Source organism: Podarcis melisellensis (assembly GCF_964234715.1).
Source record: "Podarcis melisellensis genome assembly, chromosome: 2".
Taxonomy (NCBI): domain Eukaryota; kingdom Metazoa; phylum Chordata; class Lepidosauria; order Squamata; family Lacertidae; genus Podarcis; species Podarcis melisellensis.
The window spans coordinates 79,568,239-79,580,929 of NC_138529.1; the positions used below are offsets into that span (position 1 = coordinate 79,568,239).

General features: G+C 45.2%; 1 protein-coding gene across 5 annotated transcripts in view; it reads right to left on the minus strand.

Moving 5' to 3' along the window:
• Positions 1-11,547, minus strand: part of CHDH (choline dehydrogenase) — a 45,556-nt gene extending 34,009 nt beyond the window's left edge. For 3 of the 5 annotated variants that reach the window (XM_081898335.1, XM_081898334.1, XM_081898333.1), the window contains exons 1-7: positions 10,854-11,547; positions 6,179-6,985; positions 4,619-4,770; positions 3,496-3,625; positions 2,248-2,382; positions 1,225-1,367; positions 141-243 (exon numbers count right to left, since the gene is read on the minus strand). In XM_081898335.1, coding sequence (XP_081754461.1) covers positions 141-243; positions 1,225-1,367; positions 2,248-2,382; positions 3,496-3,625; positions 4,619-4,770; positions 6,179-6,932 — 1,417 coding nt within the window. In that variant the 5' untranslated portion in view covers positions 6,933-6,985; positions 10,854-11,547. Of the gene's footprint in view, positions 1-140; positions 244-1,224; positions 1,368-2,247; positions 2,383-3,495; positions 3,626-4,618; positions 4,771-6,178; positions 6,986-7,745; positions 7,887-10,853 lie in introns of those variants that run through there. The other 2 variants (XM_081898331.1, XM_081898332.1) reach the window with 2 other exon arrangements.
• Between the last annotated feature and the right edge of the window lie 1,144 nt (positions 11,548-12,691).

The following is a 12,691-nucleotide window of genomic DNA, read 5'->3' on the forward strand; positions in this document are numbered from 1 at the left end:
TGACCAGTTTGCCATTTCCTACATAGTTTGGGATGGATGGGAAATGATACTAAAACAAAATACAAAGCAGTGCTCTCATGGTTTTGAACCACAAACTAAAAGGGGCAAGGTACAGAATACAGATAACCTATGCAACTTACCTGTTGACAAATAGTTGGGCTCAAGGACAGGATGCTCTCTTGGGTCTGTACTTTTCAGCTTTAGCCATCCTACACTTGTACTTCGCATAGGTCCAACATGAACCTGCAACAGCCCCCAAAGAAGATATGAAATAAGCTATCAGGATGTTCTTTCTAAATTAATACAATTTTAAAAACTGACTTCTCTATAAGTTGTCCATAGTACATCTGAATACAAGAACCTCAGCTCCAGAAGAGTTAATCCCTAACCCACAATGCAGACAAAACATCCTCCTCAAATCACCCCACTGCCAAACAAACCACCATACAAAAACAGGAGGAAATACTTTCCTTTATGAAAAATTATTACTATTACTATAACTATATTATTTATTTATATTCCACCTTTTTCCCAGTCCAGGACTCAAGGCGGCTTCTATAAATAAAATAGAACAAGATGTCCTGATTCCACATGCAGCCCAGAAGCATTAATGGGAAGGGGAAGTAAAGAGAATAGAGCATGTGCAGGCCTGTGGGTTTCTTTGTAGTCAACCCAGCCACAGACGAAGATAAAAGAAAAAGGAGAGAGTCTGCAAAAATGATTTTTTAAAAAATTAAAAAGCCAGAAGTGACAGGGAATTCCACTGGGCACCAATGAAAATATCTGATGGATACAATGGCATCTGTGGGTGCCATGTTGAGGGGTACCATGAAAGAGAAATGGTCTGGTTTAGAACTTTCTCTGCTGTTTTACTATGACAGAGGGATTACCAAGGATGCTGAAGGACATAATCTGACTTTTCTATTTACAGTGGTACCTCAGGTTACAAACGCTTCAGGTTACAGACTGAAGTAGTACCTTGGGTTAAGAACTTTACTTCAGGATAAGAACAGAAATCGCGCAGTAGCGGCGTGGCAGACCCCATTAGCTAAAGTGGTACCTCAGGTTAAGAACAGTTTCAGGTTAAGAACGGACCCCCAGAACGAATTAAGTTCTTAACCAGAGGTACCACTGTATATGCTACAGGTAAAATGGAATTATGGCAGCACAATTTTTCAGGTAGTACTTCTGTTTCTTCACAATTAGTGTTCTTGTACCACTCACTTGGTAAGCTTCCAGTTGAGAAGCAACACGTCCATGATCAATCACCTGAGAAGGGAGGAAGTGGAACTGAATATCTGGATGAGAAACTCCAGGTCGACTTCTGATAAATCCCCCAGACTCTAGATGAGCAGTGGCTCCGTCACCTGAAGAATGGAAATACCATAGGGCAGATTCAGAAATTGTGCAATGGGGAAGAGAATTTTGTTTTTTATATAAATTTGTTTTGAATTTTGTTTTTTATATAAAAAACAGTTCTGGCTGAGAGAAAGCATATTCCTGGCAATATCCTTTCTGAAGGATTCTGAGGGATATTTGACTCCTGTGTGTGGAGGTAGAAGACGCAGTTGGAGGGGAACACGTGGAAGAAACACGAGTTATCTTGATGCTAATATGTGGATCCTGGACAGCCGTGTTCTCAGAAGAAAGCCCCACTAAAGTCAGTAAGATTAACTGACAATCTAAGAGCAGGCAGGAGGAAGGTGGTTAGAAGAGGCAGCCAGCCAGCCTAGTAATCCACTGTCTCCATCACTGCTTAGGATAAAGAATCAGCAGGGATAAGGTGGTGGCGGCAGATCGCAATGCCAGCTGGCTGCCACTTCTGACCTCCTTCCTGCAGGGATCCACCTACCAGGTCACCCCTTTGTCCTGCTTGGCTGCATCAGCATGAGAAGGAATGGGAAAGGTCTCGAGGGTTATTGGGGTGAGGAGGAGGGTGTTGGCAAGGACTAGATGTAGGTGTTGGGCATGCTGTAAGGGACTGGCAAGGTCCGGGGGTGGGGAGTTGGCAAGGTGTGTGGGGGGGGGGGTCTGGTGAAGGAATCTTGGTAAAGGGTATAGGTGGGGTTGGTGAATGAAGAGGTTAGTGGGGGGGCTGGTATAGATAAAATGTGTTTACTGGTCAAAGGTTTCTCTAATCAGAGTGCTCACAGGTATGTACATTCACTTGGATAGCCCCTTTTTATTTTAAAAGCCAGTTTGCTATCCCTATCTAACAGCATCACATGACACTATTTTAAGTCCTACCTGTACATTTCCAGAACCATTCAAGCCCAATCTTGACCATCTGAAGAGGCTTTTGTGCTTTATACAATGTTATAGGTTGAGTGCATTTCTGTTGTACGTACACTTCTAAATGATCTTGAAGATTCTGGCCAACCCCTAGTAGAAACAACAACAAAAAAACTGCCAACATTATAGAAATAAGTACAGCTTGGATTATAAGATAAGGTAACTTAAGGAACAACATGGGGGTAAAGTTTTCCATCACTCCCTGCAGCTGACTAACTTCCTTTAGTTACCATATTTTTCGCCCTATTGGACGCACCGGCCCATAGGACGCACCTAGTTTTCAGGGGGGGGGAATCAAGGGGGAAAATATGATTCCCCCCCCCCCCGCAGCTCTGGGAGCAGCAAACAGGCTGCACGCAGCCTGTGCACTACTCCAAGACCTTCTCCCTGCTTTTGCGGGAGGTGGTGGAACTCCCCCACCTCCCGCAAAAGCCCAGAGGAGCCGTGCGCGACTCCTACGGGCTTTTCAACCAGGAGGGAAAAGGGACTGAAACGGCCAGTCAGTCCCTTCTCCCTCCTCGGGGAAAAGCCCCCAAGAGGAATTCCCCCACCTCCTAGAAAAGCCAGCAGAAGCCACGGAGCCCCTTTAAAGAGCGTGCGGCTTTCGCCTGCTTTTGCGGGAGGTGGGGGAATTCCCCCATCTCCCGCAAAAGCCCACAGGAGGGTTGGAGGCTGGCGATGGGGCTGGCGATGGGGGAAGCGCTGTTTTCCCCACGGCCAGCCTCAAAGCCGGGTCGGAGAGTAGCGCGAAGGCTTCGCGCGCCTTCCCGCTGCCCCCCATCCTCTGGGGCTGGCCATGGGGGAATCGCTGCTTTCCCCCCCCCGTCAGCCTCCAACCCGGGTTGGATTGTAGCGGGAAGGCGTTGCGTGCCTTCCCGCTGCCCCCCATCCTCTGGGGCTGGCGATGGGGGAAGAGCTGCTTTCCCCCACCGCTAGCCTCAAAGAGCAGACTCTCCTGGCTTCAGCGGAAGCAACGCAAAGCCTCCGGAGCGCAGGCTTCGGAGGCTTCGCGTTGCTATCGCTGAAGCCAAGGAGCCTGCATTCGCCCCATAAAACGCACACACATTTCCCCTTCATTTTTGAAGGGGGAAAAGTGCATCTTATAGGTCGAAAAATACGGTAACTCATCTTAGATTCCAAGGCAAGCAGTTGATTAGTGTAAGCAGAACTATATTCAACCCAAAACCGGTATTAGATACACACCTGAAAGGTTGCAGACAACAGGAATTCCTAATTTTTTTAGGTCATCTGCATTTCCAACTCCAGACAGCATAAGTAACTGTGGGGAATTTATGGCACCTCCACTTAAAATAACTTCTTTACTAGCAAAAACCTGAAATAAAAGAAAGCTGATTGTTAATAAATATAATTTTGATACAATAAAATCAGTATTTCAAAACAACCTTTAAGAGAGCAGCTGGGTCATAAATATCATTTTCCATACTATTTGTGTTAGTCCAGACAGCTGGAGTCTAGACAGTCAGCCGGATCTGACTGTTTGACAAACACACAAGATGTAATCGGCTGTGCATTCACATAAACAATACTCTTCTATATATTCTTATCACAATATCAAATGTTTATCTTGCATATAAACAACACATTTTGTTGTTGTTTAGTCGTTTAGTCGTGTCCGACTCTTCGTGACCCCATGGACCACAGCACGCCAGGCACTCCTGTCTTCCACTGCCTCCCGCAGTTTGGTCAAACTCATGTTAGTAGCTTCGAGAACACTATCCAACCATCTCGTCCTCTGTCGTCCCCTTCTCCTTGTGCCCTCCATCTTTCCCAACATCAGGGTCTTTTCCAGGGAGTCTTCTCTTCTCATGAGGTGGCCAAAGTATTGGAGCCTCAGCTTCAGGATCTGTCCTTCCAGTGAGCACTCAGGGCTGATTTCCTTCAGAATGGATAGGTTTGATCTTCTTGCAGTCCATGGGACTCTCAAGAGTCTCCTCCAGCACCAGAATTCAAAAGCATCAATTCTTTGGCAATAAAGTGCAATAATATAGATGGAAGTCCCAATAGATCAGTTCATTTATAAAGACCAAATATCTGGTAGTTTCTGTTCCACATATGTTCATAAAGTCCATATTGGAGCCTACTAAAGTTCCACAGAGTTGACAAGGATTTCCGGAATAATGCCTTGTTTTGCTCTCATGGGCTTCATCAGTGGTACATGTTCAAAGTTTCATTTGTCCCAGTGTAACTACTTCAAGCAGCACAGCAGCCTTACTATAACTGCTGCAGTAACATTTTATTTTTATCACAACTAAAAATCTGTTACCTTTCCAGAAATTTCTTTCTGGATAGGAAATTTAAATCTTACCTTTTTCTTTTCTCCATTTTTAACATACTCAATGCCAATGGCTTTGGTCCCTTCAAACAAAATTTTTATAACAAGTGTACTGTCTTCTGCGGACAAGTTTGGGCGTGGCAATGCAGGGCGAAGGTAAGCACTAGCTGTGCTCCATCTTTGACCTACAAAATATAGGTTTACATATAACAGAAGTAACCAAAATAATCTATGCCCTTTCAGAGCTACAGAAATGACTTTCTTGCTGTTTTGAAATTTTGCATTTGTTCTTCTCCTTTAAAATAAGTGCTCCAATCCAGCAACTTGCGATCTATTACCTTGCCCACTGGAATAAGTTTACACACACATCTCCCATACATAAAATGGAGGGGGGGACACCCTGCTGGGCAGGACGCTGTGTGAATTTATCATTTCTGCCCCTAACTGAAGTTCTGCCTCAGTCTATAGAATCACAAATATAACACTCTATGCCTATTGCTATACTCTTAATCCCACCTGACTCCAAAAACTGACAGTGCTGATCACCTTTGCTGGGGGCAAGGGAAGGGTTCGAATAGTAGTTTTGTGGTCCGGGTGCATAATACCTTGCAAGAGAGAGAGAGAGAGAGAGAGAGAGAGAGAGAGAGAGAGAGAGAGAGAGAGAGAGACTATCTACATTTAAGAATTAAATGCAAATCAAGTGGTTAAAAGTGCTGTCAAAAATTATTCTACAAATTTAGTGGGTGCAAAAGATGACCATCAATTGGCATTCTCATTCAGCCAGAAAAACTAATTTCAGTAAACTGACATATCAGTTCTACTGAAGTGAATGCTTTCTGCAGATTGGTTTCCATAGTAATTCCATATTAGATCATTTAATCCAAGTCAACAAGACATGTTTACCAGAAGAGAGGTAAATTAGATACCTTTGTGTGGTTATTGTTGCTGTTTCACACTCATTTCTGGCTTCCCTAACTAACCCCGCAACAACTTCTTATAAATATTAATTAAGTTGAATAAAAAAATAATAATATAAGACCCTGCCAGATCAGACAAATTGCCCATCTGGTCCAACATCCTATTCTCACAGTGGTCATGTATTTGGCTCGCAAGTTGGATTCAAACACAAGAGCACACTTCCCCACCCTCTAGTTTCCAGAAACTGGTATTCCAGAAGCACTGCTGCCTCAAACTGTGGAGGCAGAGCATTGGCTTCATGGCTAGTAGCCATCAACAGCCCTTTCCTCCATGAATTTGTCTAATCCTCTTTGAAAGTGTTGGTGGCCATCACTGCCTCCTGTGGGAGCAGGTTCCATGGTTTAAATATGCACTGCGTGAAGAAGTAACAGAATACATAAAATAAGCACACCTTGCAAATATACATAGCATAGAAAGATCAGCAGCAGTGATCAAACTGTCTTTTGGATAAACTTGTCCATCATTAGTGATTTTACTGAGAAATCCTTGGCAAACTTCCAAGGAATCTCAGGGCTTCACGGCACACTGTTTCAAAAACAATTGTGATTATCCATATAGAATGATTATTATTATTTGGTAAAGAGACAAGTTTACAAACATTATTTGAAGGCTAACCTTTGTGTATTGTCATATCCATCCAACCAAAGCCTTCTTGTTGAAAGCCATTCATATCCTCTGTGAAGGGATACCCAGCTTGTTGAGCTGCATCCAAAAATGCACGGTGAAGAGGATTTTTTGTTTTCCCCCTGGACACATTAAGTGGACCATTCCCACCTCGATACAAATCAGCACCCAGCTCATGTGTCTGTGCTTTCTTAAAATATGGCAAACAAAACTCATAATCCCATCCAACAGCCCCTTCCTTGCTCCACCTGTTGTAATCCTCTGCGTGGCCCCGAATATACACCATAGCATTGAGGGATGATGATCCCCCCCACACTCTTCCTCTGGGCCAATACATAATTCGATTATCCATGTGCTTCTGTGGTGTTGTGTGGTAATACCAGTTATATTTCTCATCACATAGGTTGTAGGTTAGTGCAGCGGGCATATGGATCTTCCACAGCAATTGCTTGCTATCCAAAATGGTATCTTTTGGCCCAGCTTCCAGGAGTTTAACAGTGCTGTGAGGATCTTCTGTCAATCGGTTGGCTAATACACATCCTGCAGATCCAGCTCCAACAATTACATAACTGAAAGAGTCCACATTCTTGGCACTAACTTGAGATAAAGCTCGTGAAGTGTTCAGTTGTTGTCCACTGAAGGCTTTGGAATTTTTCAGCGTATGTTTTCCAATTAATAATGTTCCTACTCTATGCATTTGGCAGGCAAAACCACATTTTAGAAATTCTTTGAGTAAATAAGACATGTTTTCCTCCGTGGATCTTCTGGTATACACAATATAGGTTCAAATACTTTAACCTAGAAAAAGAAGAAAAAAATCTCAATAATTGAAATGTATGACTCAAATAGATAAATCTTAACAAATAGGTTTGTAAATATGTGGCCTGAATCATAAATTTAAGCCCTAATACTGTTGTAGTAGAAACAAAAACATGGTCAGTTGCAGGGCTATCCTGTTGATAACTTTCCAGACATGTAACTATACTAGTCTGTTGCAGCAAAAACAACAGACTGTCTTGAAGACTAGCAAATTTATTGTGGCACAAGGGCTTTGGAATATCTTTGGCATATCACCCACTTCATCAGCTCCACCTGGTATGCAGGCTGAGACCCTACCTGCTTCGCCAGACTGTCTCGCCAGAGTGGTGCATGCTCTAGTTATCTCCCGCTTGGACTACTGCAATGCGCTCTACATGGGACTACCTTTGAAGGTGACCCGGAAACTACAACTAATCCAGAATGCGGCAGCTAGACTGGTGACTGGGGGCAGCCGCCAAGACCACATAACACCCGTCTTGAAAGACCTACACTGGCTCCCAGTACGTTTCTGATGGTGTTGACCTTTAAAGCCCTAAACGGCCTCGGCCCAGTATACCTGAAGGAGCTTCTCCACCCCCATCGTTCTGCCCGGACGCTGAGGTCCAGCGCCGAGGGCCTTCTGGAAGTTCCCTCATTGCAAGAAGCAAAGCTACAGGGAACCAGGCAGAGGGCCTTCTTGGTAGTGGTGCCCGCCCTGTGGAACACCCTCCCATCAGATGTCAAAGAGATAAACAACTACCTGACATTCAGAAGACATCTGAAGGCAGCCCTGTTCAGGGAAGTTTTTAATGTGTGACATCTTAGTGTATTTTTGGTCTTTGTGGAAGCCGCCCAGGGTGGCTGGGGAAACCCAGCCAGATGGGCGGGGTACAAACAATAAATAATAATAATAATAATAATAATAATAATAATAATAATAAATCAAATCCAAGACTCTTTATTTTCAATGCCAGGATGTATGTGTTATCACCAACAGCGATTTTGTGAATAGCCCCTGTTAATGGTGTAATTATCTTTTTTTAATTTTTTAAAATTAATTTTCCACATTTATAACAGAAATAACATACAAAACACAAAAGAAAACACATTACAATACTAAATATAGAAAAAAAGAAAAAGGGGGGACACTTACTTCTAAAACCTAATTTAACTTTCATTGTTAACTGACTTCCTCAAATCCCCCCAACTGAATTTCATTGTATCACCTTGTAACAGTTCTCCAAAATCATATTTCTAATAAAATTTACTTCTTCAATTTACTATTCTCTTATTAACGGTGTAATTATCACTGCCTGCACTTCCTGCATTTCATTTTCCTCTTATCTCATTGTTTGCGGTCCTACCCCCAAGCCCAAGCCACCGTGTATATGAGAGCTTCTGAGGGAGATGTCATAGTGTGAGCAAAATGGTGCAAATGCAGACGGTTCAATTAATATGTTGGACCCAAACTGTACTGGGCTTTAAAGGTCAATCCAGAAACAAACTAGAAAGCAGTGCAATCAATATAACACAGGTGTCGCTGGTACCATACTCCTATCAAGGCTCTGGCAGCCACACTGTGAACCAGCTGAAAATGTAGTGTGTATTACAGGAGTCTAAAGTAGACTTGCCCAGAACAGGGTTCCTCAAACCGGTCCGCGGGCCAGATCCGGTTAGCCATGGTCCTGAACCCACCCTGCCCGGCAGATCGCTCCAGACCTGCCACCCTCGGCAAGGCCCGAGGCTCAGAAGTGGGTGGGCGGGAAGAGCCCTGAGGTAAAAGCACATGTAACCAAGCCCTGGTAACGCGGCTGCTACCTCCAGTGCTAGCAGCTTGATAACAGCGCACTGCCCCTTTAAGCCGCCGGAGGGCAGGACGGAGGGCAGGACAGCAAAGGAACCCCTTCCACGCCAGCCATTACCCTCCTCCCTTCCCCTCAGGCGGACTCCATTGCTCAGCATTTTTTTTTGGGAAAGCCAAAGTTGTTCAGCTTGTGTGGGGGGGGGATCGACCCCACAATTGACCAGTACAGTGGTATCTCAGGTTACATACGCTTCAGGTTACAGACTCCGCTAACCCAGAAATAGTGCTTCAGGATAAGAACCTTGTTTCAGGATGAGAACAGAAATCGTGCTCCGACGGCATGGCGGCAGCAGGAGGCCCCATTAGCTAAAGTGGTGCTTCAGTTTAAGAACAGTTTCAGGTTAAGAACAGACCTCCGGAACGAATTAAGTACTTAATCCGAGGTACCATTGTAGATCCCAATCAACCTGTTGGACATGCCTGGTCTAAGAGAGGTCTAAGAGAACAGGATAACATCTCTCACTGGGCCATTTTCTGGTGTAAGTCATCGTCCAGAATTTTAAAAAGCCAATTGCCATTGCGTATGTAACCCGAGATACCACTGTAGGTTTAAATGAGGGGCATCCCTCGGAAACAAAGACACTTGAAAAATATGGAAATAGTCCGTGTGGAGAGTAATGCTTCTGAATAGCAGTTATTTGAAACTGAAGGAAAAGGGAGTGCTTGGGTGTTTGCAGGTTTCCCACTGGTATCTGGCTGGCAATTGCGAGAACAAGCTGCTGGATTAGAAGGGCTATAGGCCTCGGCCCAGTATACCTGAAGGAGCGTCTCCACCCCCATCGTTCTGCCCGGATGCTGAGGTCCAGCTCCGAGGGCCTTCTGACGGTTCCCTCACTGCGAGAAGTGAGTTACAGGGAACCAGGCAGAGGGCCTTCTCGGTAGTGCTGCCTGCCCTGTGGAACGCCCTCCCATCAGATGTCAAGGAAATAAACAGATATCTGACTTTTAGAAGACATCTGAAGGCAACCCTGTTTAGGGAAGTTTTTAATGATTAATGTTTTATCATGTTCTTACTACAGTGGTACCTCAGGTTACATACGCTTCAGGTTACATATGCTTCAGGTTACAGACTCAGGCTAACCCAAAAATAGTGCTTCAGGTTAAGAACTTTGCTTCAGGATGAGAACAGAAATCATGCTCTGGCGGCACGGCAGCAGCAGGAGGCCCCATTAGCTAAAGTGGTGCTTCAGGTTAAGAACAGTTTCAGGTTAAGAACGGACCTCTGGAACGAATTAAGTACTTAACCGGAGGTACCATTGTATTCTGATGGGAGCCACCCAGAATGGCTGGGGAAACCCAGCCACATGGGTGTGGTATCAGTAATAAATTATTATTATATTATTATAGGTCGGGTCCTGCAGGGCTCTTTTGTTCAGAGGCCAACAAAGGACCTGAGCAAGCAAACTTGTTTTCTTCTGCCCCGTGTTTAAAAGGCGGGGGGGGGGGGGGTAGGGGAGAGAATACCTACGCAGAGTCGAGTCCCCCCAAATGAATATAACCCCCCTGTCATCCACCTCCCCTTAACACCTGCTGTCTTGCTAGAAAGTTCTCAAGGATCTGGCCCACATTTGTGAAGTCCTGCGTCGTGCCTCCTAGAGAAACCCCCATTGATCTGTTCAGGACCATGCGAGCAACCTGCCGAGGGAGCCAGCAAGTCGGCTGTTGACTGGGATCATACAGGGCCGGAATGAGATAATATTTCCCAACCAGATGCTTACTTTTTATATATATACTGTATTGGGGATGGCTGGTCACGTAAAGAGCAGCAGGCAGGAGAGCCTGGAAGCGGGGCGGGGCGAGGGGCGAGCAAAGAGCGCGTTTCTGAGGCGACTCCCGCCACCCAAAGCAACCCCGCTGGCGCGCGCGCCCTCGTCTACTCGGCCTGCACCCCCTTTTTTCCCGCCTTCCTAACGGCCCTTCTCTCTCCCAACCGCAGTCTCGCCGACTTGGGCCAGGCTCGTGGTTGTTGTTTTCTCCTCCAGCCACTTTACTTTACCCACTCACACCAACCGAAGTTCGTTCTCTCGTCCCCGAAAGCACGGCCGCCTCCGCCGTCTCTGCAGCTTCCCTCACTCATTCGCCACCCCGCGCACCCTTTCCTTCTCCGTTGCGCAGACGCGCAACTTTTTTTGACGGGGCACTTGGCAAGTCCAAAGAGCAAGCAGGCAGGCAGGCATTGGAAAGGGGCGTGTTCCTAAAGGGGGCTGGCCGGCCTGGACCCTTGTACCAAATATATACAAATATATATACAGTATACACAGAGAGAGAGAGCCCCCCCTTCAGGAACACGCCCCTTTCTATTGCATGCCATTCGCAGGCTGCAACTGGGACTTGCCAAGTCCAAATGAAAAATTCCTCTCTCGGTCGCGCACTCGGGAAATCGGTCCAAGTGCCCCTTGGACTCGCTCTGTGTGGGAAGAAGAGGAGCCCGGCCTCCCCGCTCGTCTCTCTCTCTCTCTCGGCGAGGGGGAGGGACAAAAGCGCGCCGAATGAATGGCGCCCTTGTGTCCCTGAGTTGCAGTTAGCCCGCAGCACAAAACATCTCAGCATGCCGTGCAGGTTTTTCCAGATCGCATCTGGTTTCTTTCGACGCTTCCGTCTCCCTTCCCCCGCTTTTCTTCTATATCAGCATGGCAGGGGTGATATAAATATAGCCGCTTCCTAGGAAAGAATTATTTGACTTTAGGAGTTCCACAGAAAAGGAAGCGCGCTTCAGCTGTAACTTGAAAAGGATTAAAAGACACACACGTGGGCGATCATACTTTGTGCTGCGTTGCTTTCCTGAAAACTATGCTTCCATAAATTGTTTCCCTCGTGTTACACCACTTCCTTCTCTGACTGCTGTTGTCCAAGAAGTAATGCGAAGACCCCATATCTCCTTTTCTACTGAAGCCTCCAGCGGTTTGGGTGAAACACAACTAAATGACTTAGATTGAACCATCATATTGTAGAGTTGGAAGGGATCCTGAGGGTCATTTGGTCCAACCCCCTGCAATGCAGGAATCTCGACAAGCATTTCCTCATCCCAATTTGAAATCATACTGGACTGCTTAACTTTAGCAAACGTGATAGCTGTTTTATTGCTGCTGCACCACCAGCCTTAGCCAAAAAATCAATTTCATTTGCATATTGAAACATGAAAAGTTACGGGAAAGGTGATACACACAAAAAATACCCTTCATAGGCGTTTTACAAAGCATTTAATCTAGGGTCTCCTCAACCAGTTAGGAAACAACTTCTTTGTGCTTCTTTTCCCTTTGTAAAATGGAGCTCCAATTTCTTGTTACTGCATGCAATTTAACTCTTTCAGATATGTTTTTGGAAAATTTACATATAGTGTTAGATTTAAGTTTCATTTAGATACCATAGAAATCATTGGTACCAATTTTTCACACTGACGTCATTGGGCTCTAAATTCTACTTAACCATCTGGATCTTTTCCAGCTGATAGTATTAGTGACAGCATCAGTAAATGAAATATTTTAATTTGGGAGTTGTTCTCTCATTGCAGACTACTTTAAACAATACTGCTTTAAACAATCATGGTTTCCTCCAGAGATTCTTGGGAGCTGTAGTTCATTCAACATGCTGGGAATTGTAAGGAGACCCTCCTATTCCTGTCAAAGCTACTGGGAATGATAGTTAAACCATTCTGGGAATTGTTACTCTGTGAGGGGAACAGGGGTCTCTTAACAACTCCTTAACAATCTACAGCAGGGGTCAGCAAACTTTTTCAGGAGGGGGTCGGTCGACTGTCCCTCAGACCTTGTGGGGGGCCAGATTATATTTTTGGGGGGGGGGAATGAACCCATTCCTATGCCCCACAAATAACCCAGAGATGC